This window comes from Malania oleifera, chromosome 3, assembly GCF_029873635.1.
Source record: "Malania oleifera isolate guangnan ecotype guangnan chromosome 3, ASM2987363v1, whole genome shotgun sequence".
Classification (NCBI taxonomy): Eukaryota; Viridiplantae; Streptophyta; class Magnoliopsida; order Santalales; family Ximeniaceae; genus Malania; species Malania oleifera.
In genome coordinates this window covers 69,444,292-69,463,102 of record NC_080419.1, presented here as the reverse complement: position 1 = coordinate 69,463,102, position 18,811 = coordinate 69,444,292, and the positions used below count along the sequence as shown (strand labels likewise).

At 37.3% G+C, this 18,811-nt stretch overlaps 1 protein-coding gene across 1 annotated transcript; it reads right to left on the bottom strand.

Annotated features, from left to right (window-relative positions):
- Positions 1-967: 967 nt before the first annotated feature.
- On the bottom strand, positions 968-17,798 carry LOC131151049 (uncharacterized). Its single transcript, XM_058102222.1, has 3 exons — positions 17,324-17,798; positions 10,370-10,534; positions 968-1,626 (listed from the first exon to the last, which is right to left on the bottom strand). Exons 1-3 carry the CDS (start codon positions 17,582-17,584, stop codon positions 1,273-1,275), a joined length of 780 nt encoding a protein of 259 aa, XP_057958205.1. The 5' UTR covers positions 17,585-17,798; the 3' UTR covers positions 968-1,272.
- Positions 17,799-18,811: the final 1,013 nt, after the last annotated feature.

The window sequence follows — 18,811 nt, the reverse complement described above, 5'->3', positions numbered from 1 at the left end:
AATCCCTTTGTATTTTCCATATTTTCTTATGTTTTTTCCTAATAATTTTCATGTTCATAAGCAAGAAAGTGAGCTCCCAAAAGCAGTAAAATCATAAAAATATGCATATTTAATTGTCAACTAAGTTAATTATTAAACAGTTCTAAATTATTCCGTGTTCGATAACTCAAATTGACTTAATTAAACTCACTAATGAGAGGTTTTCTCAGTGTTCAAAAACAAAATACCTAAATATTACAAAAAAAATTATCATGTCACTTCAACTTTTTTTTTTTTTTTTTTAACATTACATCGATTTCCTAAACAAGTATATAACCCCAAGTTTGTGTGCGCGCGCGCGCGCGTGCACGCGCGTTTTAGTGGAATCTCACATTGAACTTCCCTCTCTAATGATCCGGACCTATTGCTTATAACATAAAAGTTTCGAATTTTAACTATCAATATGTCCAAAGCCTACTTATTTCACTTTATTTTCAAACTTGCCATTTAAAACTTTCCACGTGGATATTAATGTATCCAAATTGTCCAACTAAAACAAAATGTAGAAAAGTTTGAAATATGATCCATGGGGAGGGAGAATAATAAAAGATAAATTGAATAAGAACATTTTATGCAAGTCCAGTAATAGCTGAAAACCAAAAAAGTCATTCCACTCTTAATGCTGATGACATATCCCCTAAACACAAGGAGTTCAATAGTTAAATGAGTGATTGCAATTTTACATGATTTTCAGCTGTTCAACCCCTTTAATAACTTTATATTCTAATAGCCCCCACATATTTTTATCGAACATTAAGAAAAGTCCATAAAAATTTTTAAATCTCATCGTAAATTTACATTTATTTTAAAAATCAAACCTCAAAAAGAGATATTAGTATCATTTGGCCTTATTTTTATTATGACAATTGAGCAACAAGGTTGGCACACCCTGCAGGGGTCAATGCCGCCAATCATCTACCAATAAATAAAAAAAATTTCATCCCATTTCAATAGTGCTAGGGAGAATACTACAGAACATTTCAAGCATCTGCATTCCTATTTGCCAAGCAAGAACTAAAATAAAAGAGCATGTTCAGCATTGAATTTCTAATTTAACTTAACAGATAAACTGAAATTCCAATATAAACAAACACAATTATAATTACAATGATACCCAAAAAAAAAAAAAACACAGGGGAGTTGCAACTCATTGAACTACCTTGCTCGGTAGGAGATCAAACCGTATATGCAACTACCACAGCAACACGAGCTCACTCCATGCATATGTTTTCATTAACTGGATACAGGAATATTATCTTCACCAGGCACAGGCTCAGCTGCAGGTGACTTCTTTGTAAGCGACTTGGGTATGTCAATATCATCCTGCATACAACGTTGTTGAGGGTGTGCCAACAAGATACACATGTGACGAAAAAGGGGACGCACTAGTCCCTGCCCAGTCTCAAAGATGTAGCCCTCGTACTCGCTAACGTGCTCAAGTGCATCCACAAGTGCATCATACACCTTTTGAGGACAGTTATCAGGTCCAGGCTTGTCATGGAGGTAAACCACATCCAAGGTGAAAAGTTTATGGTTTTTAGGCCACTGATGTTGTGGTGGCAAAGATGATCTACAGTAGATGAGGATCTGAAATAACAAAAATATTATAAGATGGATGTTTGCAGAAAGAACAGCTATCATAGAAAGAAAAAAGAGAAAGCATAATCTTAAACATCTTTTCATGTAATTTGGATGAACAATGAATGCGTCGTCTAAAATATTGAAAGGGGAGTATACCACCAACAATTTCTCATAACACAAGAAATTATATCATTTTGAAAAAAAAAAATTAAACAGAAAAAAAATACATAATAATCCCAAATGATTATGGAGACATACCAGATTCATAACAGGTGACATAAAAATCATACAGGAAATACAGCATTTTCTCAGTTAAAAAACATCTCCCAAAGAGCTTAATTTGCAGAATTATAAAATGTCAAAAAATAAAAAATAAAAAATAAAAAAATAGCAATGAAGAATGTGACAAAGCTCAACATCTGAATGCAAAGAAAAGAACTGCAAAACAGGTACTTGGAGCATGAAACAGTGCCCCCAACAACCATTAAAATAGGGTGCAAAAGGGTAATGTGCAATAGTGTAAATAATACAACCATTCATATTAACCATAATAATTATCTCACCAAAGTTCACTGTTTGAGTAGGGGTGGTGTACAAATAATAAATAGAGAAAATTACACTCACCCCCTTGATTTTTACTAAAGATATGCTTCCCAACCTGACACACCAAAAAAAATTTAAAAGAAAGGAAAATAAAATAAAAAGCCCTATAGATCGACAAAAAAATACCCGCCCAAACAAAATTAGGCTAGCAGCCTGAGTTAGGTCAACTGAAAGTAACCAAGTTCAACATTAGGGTTATGTGATTTGATAGTTCATTTTCATCAAATCATTGTCGGATTTAAGTCTGTTTTTAGAATCATGCAAGATTCCAAGTCCAACATAATTAATCAAAGTGGAATTTGATAGTTCATTTTCATCAAATTGTTGTGGGATTTAAGTCTGTTTTTTAGTATCATGTTAGATTCCAAGTCGAACATAATTAATCAAAGTGCATGAAAGGGAATTAATAATTTCCCCCTTTTGGGAACGGAAATGAGGTAAATTGGGAATGCAAATAATGGCTTGTAGTACTTGGTTCTGTGCGAGTCCTCACCCAACTGTCAGCTACCTGGTTGTGCAAGATTTGTCATCAACTGGTTAACAATTTGTCACTAAGTTGTCTAGTTTCTACCACCAATCAAAACTTCCCTCCACCATAAAGGCAAATGGACATTGTAAGGATGGTTATGAATGAACAAAAAAGTGTTTTTTCAGCTGAAGTAACAAATATTGAAATCCAAGAAAGTATTTGGGTGAAATATAAACCCACCCCCCCCCCCCCCCAAAAAAATTTTTGGTTTTTTTTTTTTTTTGGCCAAGTTAACATTATACTCATATTGTTTTTCCTTGTCAACAATATCCAAACCATAGTTTTAGAAAACATTAACACCCTAACGAACCAAGTATCCGTACAACATTCCAAAACATGGTACATTTTCATTCCAAAACTCACTAGATCTGACAATCTGAAGTTTTAATTCAATATATTTTTTTTATAACAAATGAAATTCATTGATAGATTAAGAATGTACAGACAAGAGAATAGGACACCTCCTTTCCACACTCTGGGTTACCGCAGAAAAAGCCAAAAGGAAAAAACTAAAAAACACCAAAAACAACCCAGAATAACCAGCATGCCCTAACAAGTCAACAAGGAATGTCAATCTAGCTGAATATCTGAAAAACACACCTCCCCAACTTGAAGTTGACCCATGCACCAAAGAGAAGCCAAATAGTGAATCTTCTCCTAAACCAACAGAAATGATTGCTTCTTCCAGAGAGAATATGTGTGCTTCGTTCCATCCACAGGCCCCAAAATACTGCAAAGGAAGCACATTTCTATAACTCTTTACCTTCCTTGTTCCTAATCGAACCGACAAAATGAATTGCCAGAAACTTCTTCAGTATCTCTAGACAAACCCAAGATTCTCCAAAATAATTAAATGACTTGTTACAAACCCTCCAAGAAAAATCACAATGCATGAAAAGATGCAGAGCAGTTAAAACAAAGCACACATACATCCAGAGAGAGAACCTTCAACAGTCTTCTAATCTGCAACGAGTTATGGGCATTAATGCTATTAAGCACAACCAACCGGAGAGAAGATTTGATTTTAAGGGGGACTTTGGCCTTGCAAATAGTTTTATAGAGTGGAAAAGAAAAATTATACTAGACAAGAACTCGCAAAAAGATTTGCAGGAATAAAACCCTCAGGGATCCAAGGACCAAGATTGGCTATCAGCTTCCAAAGGGACCCGACAATTATTCAACAAGACTAACAAAGAGGATCTTCCATCTCTCTAGCATTCAAGGATCTTCAAAAGTGAAAATCCCATGAAGGTAAAGGACCACCCAGCTCTACAATAAAAGAAGAAATGGATCCATCCTGTCTTGAGTTCAAACGAAATAGGTGAGGAAAAGAGGTGGACAAAACAACATTCCCCAACCATAGGTCTTTCCAAAATCGGATATTGCAACCCCTACCCAGCGAAATTTAGTATAGGGAATAAAGAGGGGATAATCTGAGAAATAGACTTTTCGAAGAACATCTACGACCCAAATTTGTATCCCACCCATTCTCGTCAAGTCTGAACTTGCTTTTAACAACTTTATGCGATAAGGAAGAATCTTCTAGCACGACAGTCATGTTTTTAGACACTAAATTTCCAAGATGCAAAGCACCCTCCTGTTTAGACCTAAAAACTACCTCCCACCTCACCAAATGATCCCTAAAACTCCCCACCCCTGACCAAAGGTCAATCTCTCATAATTCTCTCAATCTTACTAACAACCATCGCAGAAATTTTTAAAAATAGAAAGAAAATACCGCAAGATGGTAGAAAGACAAGCCTTAATGAGTAATCTTACCTCCTGCAGAAAAAAGATCACCCTTCCACCCATCTAAACTCTTAGACAGTCTTTCAACAACCAAATCCCAAAAACTTGCAGATCTAGGATTGCCCCCCAAAGGAACCCCTAAATAGGATGACGGCCAATCCAATGCAAAGTACCCTACCTCTGAGGATAACTCCCTAACGTGCTCCATAGGGATATTAATAGCCGTGAATCAACACTTCTACATATTAATCTTAAGCACCGATACCCTTTCAAAAATATGGAGAAGCCCCAAAATATTCAAAAAAAATGACCCATGATCCTCTAAGAAAGAGAGAGTGTTGCCAGCAAACTAAAAGTGCAAAACTATTAACTCATCCACCCCCCCCCCCCCCCAACTCCCAGATTTTTCACCATACCTCTATCCATCCTACTCAACACATCCACCACTAAAACAAACAAAAATGGGGAGAGAGGGACCCCTTGTGTATCCCCCTCATAGCCCTAAACCAGGATTTAGGCTCATTGTTCACTAACACCGAATAATTCACATCTGAGGAGCAACCTTTCATCCAACTATACCATCTCTACTCAAAGCCCTTCCTCATAAAAATCTTATCCAAGAAGTTCGAACACACCTTATCATACTCTCAAAATCCAACTTAAAAATGAGCCCTTTCTTCTTCCTTCTCCTGATATCCTCAACAACTTCATTCACAATCAGAACGGCATCCATGATCTGTCTCCCCACCCCCAGGCATCCATTACACCCCCACCAAAATCCCAATAAACACACTTTGGGCCTTAGTAAGAGTCTTATCAAACACCACAATCAACCTTTTAGCTAGTACTTTAGTGATTATTTTATAAATTTTACTAGACTAATAGGACTATAATCAGATATCTTGATAGGCCTGCTTTTCTCAGGCACCAAAGTTATAAAGGTAAAACTAATACTCTCGCTTAAAATCTCATTGTAGTAAAATTCATTAAAAACATTCATCAAGTCATCCTTAACCACTGCCCAACATTCTTGAAAGAAAGCCAGATTGAAACCATTCAGCCCTGTATCTTATCCCCTTCTATCCCAAAGACAGAAGACCTTACTTCCTCTTCCTCGCTAGGTCTCTCTAAGGCATCTTGTCATCAAACAAAGCGACCTTCCACCATTAGTCTATTTTCATCCTCCTCAAAAAAACAAATTATAATAAAAAAAAATTGATCACTGAAGCAATCCTACTATAATCTGAGATAACTTCCCCCCTATCCACCTCCAACTCCCGAATCAAATTTTTCCTTATTTCCCACTTGTTATCCTATGAAAAAACTCCAGAATTTTTATCACCATCTCTAACTCATTTAAACTTTGTCTTCTACCTCCAACTTCTTATTTCCTTAAAAATCACCTCTTCCAATTTGTCCTTAAAAGAGACTCTTTTCAACTCCTCTCCAGTGAGATTAATAACTTCTTCCTTTCTATCTAACTCAACCAACTCTCCTAAAATACTGATCTTTTTAAGCCTAATATCATTGAACACCTCCCTCCAAAAAACATAGGAAAGTGGTCAAAGGTGGATCTAGTTAGAGCAACTTGGGATAGATTAGGGAACCCATCCTCCCACTTGCTAGAGAACAAGAACCTATCAAGTGTACTAACCACTGCACTAGCCCCATCACTAACCAAGAAAAATTAGCATTACTCAAAGGAATATCTCTCAAGCCGCTCACCCTAGTGAAAATATCAAATTTCTGCATTGTTAGAGCAGCCCTGCCTCCCTCCTTTTCCTGAGGAAATCTAACTGCATTGAAATCACCCCCACAACCCACTTAGGGGGAGCAAAAACCAGATACAAAATAAAGCTCATCCCAAAAGGAACTCCTTAGAGCAAGTCTAGAAAAACCATACACTGACGAAACCCACCATTGACCCCGATCTCTCATTTCTAACAAGATCGGAAGAGAAAAAAGCCCACCAAACTATCCACTTTGGAGATAATATGGGTGTCCCACAACACGAGAATGCCACCTGCCAACCCTAAGAGGGTACACCCAATCCTTATTACACCCTTCCCAAATCCCTCTAACAACCTCCCCATCAATTAATGCAAGCTTAGTCTCCTGAATCAAAACAACATTTGGAGAACTCCTAAGCAAAACCTCCCTAACCAAACTTCTCTTCCTTATCCCCTAGACATCTAACATTCCAACTAACAATCTTCATACTCTTAACGTCTTACCCCCCCCCCCCCTTTTTTTTTTCCCTATACCCTTTCTACCCCCATAATTTATGGAAGAGGTTAGATCCTTTAACTCTTTTTGATCCTTATTCTTTCTTCTCTTGTAAGTTTTGGGACTAAATCCTAACCTCACCTCAACTCCAACAGGATTGACAAATTTCAAATCCACGTCATTCAAGAGCTTGTTTGGGTCTCTACAGTCTCTTTCATCGCCCCCTAAGCCAAAAATAGAGGCACTACCCCCTACAAATCCCTCCTTGTGGCATAAAGCATCAAAAGAAGAAGAGGGCTAAATAGGAGGGGGAAGAATATGTTTTTCTAGAATCAAATGAATTCGGATCAACCAAAGGAATAGTTGTCTCTTCATCAATACCCCCTCCCCACATCAGAAGGAATACAGACAAGGTCCACCTTATCATGACTAAGCTAAAAAACAGGGGACAAAGACCCCTTTTTCAATCAATTCTTTAGTCTAGTTTGAGTTGTGCTCCATAGTATCTTCATCCACTCACTCAGTGTTAGAGGACAACCGAGAAATCTTTTCCCCTAAATGTCGGGTTTCTTGTGAGGGAATTACATTCTACTTTGATATCACCTCCCCTTCATTTGAAAAAGACCCTCTGAGAGTTTAGGCCAATCATCTTCTCCTTCCATGTCAAAATTGGCTCTCAGCGGATCAACCAACAAGCCATTTTCAAAGTCCCAGAAACTTCTTAAATCATTTTCCAAATCTAACAACTTTTGATGGATCATCTTCCTGGTTGCAAAGACTTATAATTCAAGTAGTCTATTCTATCCCTCTTCAAATTGCCTTACGTTATGTGCTCCACATCCCCTTAAGCTACTATACTCCTCTTCCCCATAGAATTCAAACATCATTCTTCAGAATTTCCATTCTTGACTTTAGGTAGAGAGACCTTATAAGAATTAACCAAGGGTTTATCTCCTTCCATGCCTACTATAGCTTGAGGAAGCAAAAGCTCAACCAAGTTCCTGCCCTCACTTCCCTCACCTTTTAGTAGGCTGATTCTCACTAGGCTCTAGATTAATGAGCCCACATCCTTAATTCCACAAAGAACTGGGTTGGGCCCGATCCCCTCACCCCCCACCCTCACTTTTCTTTAACAACCCATTTTGCCACTGTTTTGTGGCCCACTAAAGATAGGCCCAAACCCCCCTTCCCCGCACCTTACGTTGGAATAGGAAACATATTTGAAATTCAAACTAGAAAGGAAAGTTGTCCTTTTGCCTCTGAATTCAAGGGATTCCTCCTTCTTTGGAGATCTCCTCTCCTTCGACAGTTCTGTTCTAATGACGTCTGTGAAGGATCATTTCTCTAAGACAGTGGCCATGATGCATACTATTGCAGTTGAAGGGTGTGTAGTCGCAAAGCCCACTGTCACAGTCTCCCACAAGTGATTTTTTATCATAGTTAGTTAACATCCTTTCCCCTATGTATTATTGTAGCCATAAGGGTTAAAAGTAATTGTGATTGGCTAGAATAAATTCAACCAAAATAATGATGGTACAATGCTGATTCAACTAAAAAGTAGGGTAGTCCCTATTCCGAATTGTAGGATCTCCTAATCTTCAACTTTTGAACATGTTTCTATTCCTCCAAGATTTCAAGAACATGTTCAAAGCCCACATCAACTATCCATCCAAGGTTCTAGATTTCTTAATCAAACATGCAATCTTCAAGCCCCACTACTCCCCCTCGGAAAGGACTTGCATATATCAACTACACACCACTAGGCATGGAAGTTTTGAAAGGAACATGAAGGTTGAACAACAAAACATTCATGAAAAATATGATCTAAATTGGGAACAAGCATGGATTATCAAAACCACTAAAGTTTCAATTAGGTCAACTTCCAAAAATCCATTATGGCGAAAAAAATCCAATTTTCAACAAAAAGTGGGCCAACTCCCAATTAGCTACTAGGATGCAATGAAAAGATCCATATATCATAAATATGTTCCATACTCAATATATGCAATGCCTTGCAATTCAATCTTGTCAAATTAGGCAAGATGACAATGAGTCCATGAATGATTATATTAATTGCTTTTACAATTTACTGACTTGACCAGATTTAAGGTACTCTCTAGATATACTTGCAGCCTATCATTGATCTAGATTGGAGATTGGAGTACTCTATTCTAGAAGAGATTGATACCTCCTATATGATGGCAACCAATGTCTAGATAGCCACACAAATTGATGAAAACTGGAGAAGCATGTCTTTAAATGGCAACAGCCAACAAGTATTTTTAGATAAACTTAAATGGAAAAGTTCTAAGATTTCAGGATTGGAAGTCACATGTCAGAGTGGTGTGGCAAGCTTTAATTAAAGGTGATTTAGAGGAGTTTATGTCTTCAGCTGGTTGTATGTCTGGAACTCTGGATGATTGCCTTTTTGTCTAATTTGGATCTTCCTGGGCAATCCTAATATTTTGGCTTTTTGGGGTGGTTGAGAGAGCTAGTAGGAGATTGGTGGGGTGGGAGAGGGCTTACTTGTTCCTAGGGAGTCATATTACTCCCATTAGTTCTTTGCTGTCTAAAATTCTTATTTATTTTTTATCTTGTCTAGAATTCTTGTTAGTGTCGCTGCAGCTTTGGAGAGGCGTATAAAGATTTCTTATGGTCAGGAAAGGGATATGGTAAGAGGGACCATTTTGTTAGTTGAGATGTATTTAGGGGACCAAAGTCAGAAGGGAGTACCAGACTTAGTAATTTGGTGCCTGAAAACATATCTCTAGTTGGGATATGGTTATGGAGGTTCCCTTAAGAGGTTAATTCCCTATTACATTATGGAATTCATCAGCATGGGGGGATACTTGAGTTTTTGGTAACATTTCTCATGTGAGCTCATAGCAGTTTGTTTCTAAGATTGCTCATTTGTTTGATCATCTTACCAGGTTCAAAGTTGGCAGAGGTAACAAGATTCAGTTTTGGGCGGACCTTTGGTGGGAGAGATTACATCAAAGGTTTTGGTAAAGAGAAAATATGATAGAAAATGGATCCCTTCCTATTTTCCTTTCTTCCTTTCCTTTCCTTCCCTAAAAAAAAAAAAAAAAATACTTGATCCAAATGGAGCCTAATGAATTAGCAACATGTTGCTCTAATTTTCTTTAGGACGAAATTGTCCATTACAAGTTCCATTCAAGCCCAGACACGTTAATACAAAATGCTATTAAATTCATCCATTTCTTGAACATAAGAGTGCATATATGGGTAATTACCAATAGTTTACTCTAAAATGATTTTATTTGCTTCTTACGAAAGGGTAGAAGACCTCAATCTATAGAGGTATCTGTAATTTCATTCTGGTCTAATTCTCTATGATTTAGACATGTGCATTTATAGGGGAAACCTTAATCATAAGTTTCAGAGCCATTTTAATTGCCAAAATATAGCAATAAATGAAATATATATATATTGAAACAAGAAATATCAAAAGAAGGAACTATACTGAACTACAATTTTTTTTCTCTATCACCAAACTCTGGTTCTGTAAATTCTAATCTACCACCTCTCTTAGATAAACTTTTTCAGTACATTGAGAATAATAATAACAATAACAATAATAATACATGAATGAGCACATACACAAGCACACGCATCACTTACCACCCTGAAAATCCGATTTTGTGCACGAGATTTCTTTGCTTCATAAGCTGCTACCCGGAATATCTGAGTGAGATCTGCCTGGCCACAAGATGAATCAACTGAAACTGAAAGTCCACGAAGCGCAACAACTGCAGAATCAACTTCACTGCTGAACTCTCTTCGAAGCTTCAAAATGTTGAACAAGAGATGGAGAAGAACAATGGATCAACTGTAAAGGCCTTGGTTAAACTTTAAAAAAAAGGAATGACACCAGTAATTTGAGCAAATGCATGAAAGATTTTGGATGAGCCACATCAAAACTCACAACTAAGGGTGTGTCAATGTCATACACAGATAAACATAGATATTCATTTGCACATGCAAGTGTGTATACATTTATGTGCATGTGCGTGTGTGCTGCATGCACACCCACAACATATAGATGTAAAAATGTGAAAATGTGTCCTTGTTGCCAGTTAAAAATGGTAAAAAGACATGGGCAACTTTGTCCCAAGGGTGATCAGCATTTCACAAGTTGCCCAACGAAAATTTTCCACAAAAGAAAAAAGAAAATCTAAGAAATATTTTTTCATGTTAGAGCAAAATCTTTGAGTGTATTGATGGATAAGGGCTTCAGTGATGGCTGCTCATTGTTTTCTGAGTATCTTTCATCTGCCTTCAACAGTTTGGATCATTTCTCTCTTTGAAAGAGTTTTGAGAGATTATATTATCAGGTGGAATACAGGTCAATAAGGAGTGGAAAGTTTTTGGAACGAGAGTGGAAATTGAAGGGGAGGGAGCATTCTGCCATTATTCCTGGGGGTAAGGTATTCATTGGAGAGGTTTTGTTAAAGCAGTGTATTCAATTGTCATCCTGGGAAATCAAGGGCTGCTTTGCACCAGGGGGAACTTTGTCAAATGTGAAAAAGGAAGTTGGTTGGAATGATTTGCTGAAGGGAGTAAATCAGTCATCATCCTCAAAAAACAGTGGCCTGATATTTTTCTCAAAAGAAGAAAAGCACAAAAAGAGTATACCTCTAAGGTTACAAACAGGGAAACTACTAAAAATGAACAAAACCCAGCATAAGTAAGGCCTTGAGTAAGCTCTTCAGCTTCAATATCCAGGATTTTCATCAAGGCAACTTCTTTCTTCAAAAGGATGTCTTCCAAAGGCGTTTTTATTCCACAATTTGAGTTTTTTCTTTGGTCTCCTTCAATTTGGAAATAAGAAACAAAGTCTGCAAAGCCTTCAAAGTAGAAAGTAGACCCCCACTCCTTGATGAGCTTCCAAACACATTCTTGTTTAAGCCATGTGTTTTCAAAGCAGAAGGGAGATGGTCCCCACATAATTCCTCCGGTATCCAACAAAATGGGAAAGTGGTTGGAGGTAGACCTAGGAAGGAGCTTTTGGTGAACATGGGAAAATAATCCTCCCAGCCCATTGACAATAAAAACCTTAGTTCTCAAGAAAGAGGGGTCCCTATTGAGTTGGACACCCCAACCCCCCCCCCCCCCCCCCCCCCCCAAAAAAATAAAAATAAATAAAGGTGAGGTCAATAAGAGCATACACACAAAGGAATTCTCGAAATTCTTTCATGCTTACATTCTCTGAATTTCCTCTTTTCTTTCATGCAGGAAAAGCACCATTTTGAAGTCTCTGCCGATAACCCAAGAACATCTCATTTTGTTCTAGCTTCATAGAGCTCATTCCACAGTAAACATCTGGATGGACCTTTGCGTTGTCCGCACAGGCCCACAAAAAGCCAGGAGAAATTGTCATCCAACTTCCTGTTCCTGAATATATGGTACACTTAGAAGGCTCCAATTGTGTGCACAATCAGTTCAACTGTGTTTTCCCATCAAATGACCAAAATCACCCCCAGCACTGCTGACAGGCTTGCAGCCCTTAGGTGAATCCAGCTGTTCCAGTTGTGTCCCCAGATATTGGTAATGAGACTCTTATCAAGAGTATCCATCATAGTTTCCTGCAGATCCCCTTTCCATTCATTCAAGAAGCACTTCACTACAGACCTTTTAGCTTTCTCATTGAGACCCCTAACATTCCAACAGAAAAGCCTTGAAGTCATAAGTCCAGCAAATAACCCTGTTCTTCATCTAATTCTTCTATTAAATCATCACATTCCACATCGCTGTTTGAGAAACACAGAAGATCATGCACCATTGCATTATTGTACATAGAAAGAGCTGAGGAAACAAAGTAGGAAGTGATTCAGTTGCATATCAAGTGTTGAATCCAAAAAGCAACCCTCGAACCATCTCAGACCTGCAAGAAAGAAAAATTCCAAAAAATTATAAGGCTAGCACAAATACCCCTCCATATATCCTTGCACCTTGTGATCATGGCAAATATGAATGCCAACCCTGCTCTATCTCCCTATACTTCCTCCAAAGAGCACCTCCTCTCCTCTCAAATCTCCAAAGCCATTTCAGCAAGAAAACTTGATTCATCACAGCTAAATTTCTAACCCCCAAAACCTCCTCCACTAACAAGTAATTTCTCTCCAATTAACACGATGATACTTATTTTGCTCCATCACACCGTTCCAAAGGGAATTCTTCACAATGTATTCCATACAATTTGCTATAGATAATGAAATCACAAATAGACATAAAACAAATGGGCATATTTCTGACAGTGCTCATCAACAAAATTCATCTTACCCCCAAATACAAATATCACGCCTTCCAAATGTTAATTTTTCTCAAAATTCTCTTGCACAAAGTCCCAAATTGCCTCTGACTTCAACCTAGCTCCAAATGGCAAACACAAACACTTTGCTAGCTAATTCCTTTCTTTAGACCCCAACACCATAGCAGCATCTTTTACATGCTATGACCCCATAAAATAAAAGAGTTCAACTTTACCAGATTTAAGTCCCAGTTAATGCTTAAAAAGGAAACAAAGCTCTTATAAACCACTTTATTTCCTCTTTATCCACACTGCAAAGAATAAGAGAATCATCCACAAAATAAGCGGGAGAAGTTGCTAAGGCTAGGACTCAAATTAATGCTGGAAAGAAGGCTTCTCTGGCTGGGTTTAGTAAGGTTGATATTCGCTGAAGGGCCATGCAGTCAGGTATTGAGATGCACAAATCTTTTGAAGAAAACGACTTAACCTGAGCTTTGTACTCAAAGAGCTTTAAATACAAATAATGATGGTGGTTTTTCTACTGTGGAGAGCCCAATTGATTTGGTGGTTAACAGAGGCTGAAGATAAATTTGTCTAATAGTGGTATAGCTGGCATTAATTTGAGCAGCAGGGACTAGGGAACTTGAGATTTTTAGATCCTTAGCAGGGTGTGAGTCTTTGTCTTGGCCTTCGTCTTATCTTGGTCTTCCATTAGGGGGTAACCCTTTTTGTAAGAGAGTGAGGAAAAGATTAGAGGGGTGGCTTATTTGTCGCTAGGGCGTAAAATCATTCTTATTAGTGCCTCTTTAGCTAATATTCCTATTCATTTTCCATCCCTTTTCAAAATTCCATCTAGGGTGGCTGGGAAGGTGGAGAAGACTATGAGATATTTTCCATGGTCGGGTGTTGATGAGAATAAGAGGGACCCTTAGTTAGTTGTGATGTTGTTAAAAGGCCTAAGTCAGAGTGGGGTTTGGGGCTTGGCAATGTGGTTTCTAAGAAATATCCTTAACAGGGAAATGGTTATGGAGATTTCCCTTAGAATCTAACTCCCCATGGCACAAGGTAATAAAGAGTAAATACAGAATACATAAAAATAGATGGGATTCCAAAGGGAGTGGCAAACCACTAATGCAAGTCCATGGAAGTTTGTGTCCCAGGTTGCTAGAATTATTTTTTTCTTCTTACTCATTTAAAGTAGGTAATGGGAATAAAATTCAATTCTAGGAGGACATTTGGGCTGGCAAGTCTTTGTTGGAGTTGTTGGTGCCCCACTTGTTTAGACTATCCATTGTTCAAAATGCACCAACTTCAACTTTTTTGTCTTTTGAAAGGAAGCTTCACATCTTGGGATTTTCATTTCTTTACAAGTCTCAATGAAAGAGAGGTTGGTGAGTTCACTCTTTTTGTTGGGTGTGCTAGATTCTTTCATGCCAACTTCACAAGGGGATACAAGACTTTGGATTGCGGAGGCTTCAAGGTCTTTCTATTCAAATTCTTTCTTTTCCAATCTCATAAAATCCACAAATCCGGGCCCTTTTCCCTAACATAAAGCTGTTTGGAAAGCAAAGATTCCTTTTAAAAATCTAGGCCTTCATTTGGACGTTATATCTTAACAAGATCAATACAAATGATACGCTACAATTAAGGAGGCCCCCACAATGCCCTTAATCCAAATATTTTCGTGATGTGCAATGAACCTAATGAGACTATTAGTCATTTTTTCATTCATTGCAAGGTATCAAGATGCAGGTGGAACAATTTGTTTTCATACTTTGTTGAGGTTTGGGTGGCTCTAGCCACAATTCGGGATTTTTTGGAAGTGAAGTTTTGGGACTTTGGGAAGGAGAAAGATAGGATATTTTGGGTATTACTGTTTTTTACAATTTTGTGGTTGCTTTGGCTTGAAAGGAATGCTCAAGTTTTTAAAATTCAAAAGACCTCTCCAAGACTGCTTTGGGAGAAAGTTATTTCCTTGCTTCTTTCTAGGCTCATTCTTTTGGGGTATTGGAGGGTCTTTTGCTTTCTGACATTCAAAGGGATTGGAAAGCAACTTTGATGTAACTTGTTACTTTTTTTTTGTGCTTTTAATTGGAAGATTTCTTATAAATATACATTAATAATAAGATTATTGTTAATTAATAAATAATATTATATTATTTTAGTTAATAGAAATATTTAAATTTTAAATAACAAGGAATGGAAGAATGAGAAGCTTGAATTAGACCCATCCACCTAGAGAAGAAAATGGTACCCTTCCAAATGGTAGGTTATCATAAGCCTCAAATTCTTTTTGTTAAGACTCTTATGCCTTACTCTCTTGGTTCACCTCCACAAATCATTGCATCTCAAACTTTGCCCTAGGTTTCATCTCCCTCTCTCTCTAGTATGTGTTTGTTAATCAATCAATGTATGTGTGTGCGGTGTAGACTATGATTGTGTTGTTTTGAATGGAGTAGGTAGAACGGGAAATGGCAATATATCTTGCATATCATCGACTATTGGGTGCATCGACAACCTCACCTCTGCTCATGGCGTTGCGTTTTACATATTTGAGATGCTACTCTACGTCCTTCAGAGAGGAAAGGGATACATTTGGACCAATTCTCATCCCCTCTAACAAGTTTGTTTTCTTCCTTATGTGTGTCTTCATTTTATTTTCTAATTAGAGGATACTTTCACTCTGGTACTTCAATTTTTGGTGTTCTTCCTTTACTCCTTTTGAATTTGAGGCTTATGAGATCACAAACACTATATGTAGTAAAATACAAGAGAACAAACTAACTCACAGACTCAGGGAAAAAAGAAACCAGTCGGCCAAAGATGGCCACCCATCATTTGATCAGAATATGATTGTAATTTCAAAAGACACTATCCGCAATTTCAAAATAAAAAGCAACCATTTCATTGTACTAACTTTAATAGAAAATGTTTTATTTAAAAAATAAAAATAAAAACAGAGTAGAGAAGCCTAATGAGGGTGGTCAATCAACAAGGAATAAGAAATGGGGTGAAATATGATGAAGATAATGAATTTGACAGTGGGTTTGCATGTAACAGTTATTGGATGAAATTCATGCACAGTATGGGTACAATTTGGATTCCTCAAATTTTGAGGGTGGCATTTTCCATTTGCCAAATTACAATGCTTGGAAGGTGTTTCTATGTTTGAGGATGATAGATTTGAGTAAAAAACAGCAGGTAATTAACTTCGAAGGTATTTTGCCAACTCCTGCGCCCCGTGAAAAGAAGGTTAGTGACAAGGACATTAAAGCTCAACTACTTATGGAGAAGATGGTCTTGGGGTTGTTTGCTTGTGGAAGACAAAAAGTTAGGGTAGAGTGTGATAAGAGCAATACAAGAAAGCTCAACATGAACTAGCCAACTTAAAGTGCTCTATAAATTATGATGGTAAGAGGATGAAAGGGGAACTTTCAATTTAATTGTGTTAGAGTTATCTTTTTTTTCTTTTGTAGTCACAAGAACTCATGGTCCTTTAGATAGTAATGATAGTAATAATTTTTTCTCTTTCTGAATAAATTTATTTTTCTATAAAATAGATTTGCATGATACTTAACTCCCCAAAATTATTATGCAGCCAAGTTCAACAAATATATAGGAGGTGTTCAAAATTTTTAGGGTACATTCCACCACAAGGGACTAAAGTTTGATCTTATTTTTGTTTGACAGAGTAAAGTTTGTCTTCTCCTTTTCTATATTTTAGAAATTAAAGTTCATTATGAAGGGACCTCAATGGAGCAGTGTTGATTGTGTTTACAAGTAAGCGCACATGTCAACTTCCAAGTCTAATGTTATGTCCAAACATGCCCTTGGTGCAATATCCATGAGATCTAAAAAGTAAGAAGATTAAATTTTGGTTGGCCATTCAATAAATAGCCAGCATAATTCAACTCCAAACAATGCAAATGAAAAAGAAAATTTGCCTAATCAAAAGCTTAAGCTTAAAAAAAACACACACACACACTGGATACCATCCAAATACACATCAAAATCCCATAGGATTAGCGTGGTACTCTGTTCGAAGCTCCCAAAACCTCAATAAATCAATCAAAAGGAGCCTTTTTCCTTTTCCCAAAGTTCATGCAAAACCCAGTAAATAATTTTCAAGTTGCTCAGGGAAAAAAATTCGAAAGAAAATGAATGTCAAATCTTCATCGAAAAACTAATGTTAAGAAAATTCAGCTCGTGTTCTTAACAACTCTACAGATTCTAAAGAAATCCAGTTCCGCAAAATCCCGCATGGGAACGAAAAATGCGTCAATCAAAAGCAGGAAGAAAAATTCGAAAGAGGATGGCCGGAATACCCATGATGCGGATTTGGCGAAAGAAGCGAAGGCGAAGCGGTGATCAGGGTTGATGGCGAGCTTGGCGTTGACGAAGAGGAGGATGGCCTGCTTAATAGAGTCCAATCTGGTGGTGGGTCGGCCCTTGGGGCCGGAGATTTTCATCTCCACAAGGGATTCAACGTCGGCATCGATGCAGAAGAGTATGTCTTCGCTGCTGATAGGAGATAATTGCAGAGTGTAGGGGCTTGGTGTCAAGTTCTCCGTCTCCACTCCCCCCATGTCTCTCTCTCTCTCTCGATTTGGCTCACAGCCGGCCCAACTGAAACAACAGCACTTACGCTTAGAGTCCTACGCAATATCAGCGTTCGTTCAGAAAATTTTTGGGTTCCTGCCCCTGGATTTGGATCGGTTCGAACCATTTTTTTTTTTTTTTTGGGGAAAAAACTACTCATTTAAAAAAGTATTTATCAAAAAATTATTTAAAATCATTTATTATAAGTAGTTTTTTAGATAATTATTTATAAAAAAATTTTTATAAAAATAATTAAAAAAAAAGTATACTTTTTAAATAAAGCATTTATTTAAAGTTAAAACTTATTAAAACAAATACTTTGTTAATGTCGCCGTTTCATAGGTCAAATAGGCTAGAGGTAAGTGAAGAATCCCTCTTACTTTGGATCTACAAAATCAAAAATGGACTTTTAGGAGGTCCCGGTGGCTTTTTAAGGATCTCTTTAATGGCCCAAATCAATGTCTGTGAGAGAGAAAGAATGGGAGCATGGAGAGAGTGAAAATATATCCTTCCTTTTTCTTTTCGCATTTTTCCTCATTAACTACTTTGGAAAGATGGGCTCTCCCTCTTTCAACGTGGTTAAATGTCTCTTTCAATCATAGGAATTTAGTTCTTTATGAAAGTGGATGGTTGGATCCCCTTATTGAACAGTTAAAGTAATTAATGCACAAGAAAGTTAAAATGAGCTAAAGAGCGTGGTTTGGCTAGGTCGATTTGACCAAGTTGGTTAAGAGCTACATTTTAGTTCAAATGAAAGGTGTTGACTTTTTGAATCCATCTCCTATTTTGATTATGACAGATCACACTATCTCATCTGTGTGTTAAATGTATGAACAAGTTTACTTTTCTAAACACGAATGACAGATGAGAAATGGAAGCCGAAAAACACTTAAACGAGCACATCATTCGGCGCAATCCATGTTATAGCAAAGGAGCAGAACAAGAAACTCTTTTTGTTTTTCTTTCAAGTTATATTGTAATTATAATAAGTTTTTTATGGTCTGTAATAATCTGCATATCATGCATAATAGGTATTTATGCTCAAGACCATAAATTGACCTTAGGGATCATCTTCGGTCAACCGACGTCGAATTTTTGGGGTTAACTCTCAAGATACCTTAGAATGACCAAAGGAACCATCACCTCTCGAACCTAACTGCTATAACTTATTCACACATGGTTGACTAAGTTCAAGATAAAAAATAGGACTTCGG

Excerpts from the sequence above, each read along its gene's own strand:
- LOC131151049 (XM_058102222.1), bottom strand. The coding sequence starts at position 17,584 with ATGGGGGGAGTGGAGACGGAGAACTTGACACCAAGCCCCTACACTCTG. Across the intron at positions 10,535-17,323 it reads TCGCCAAATCCGCATCATGG|CTTCGAAGAGAGTTCAGCAG; the intron begins GTATTCCGGCCA and ends AACATTTTGAAG. Across the intron at positions 1,627-10,369 it reads AAAATCGGATTTTCAGGGTG|ATCCTCATCTACTGTAGATC; the intron begins GTAAGTGATGCG and ends TTGTTATTTCAG.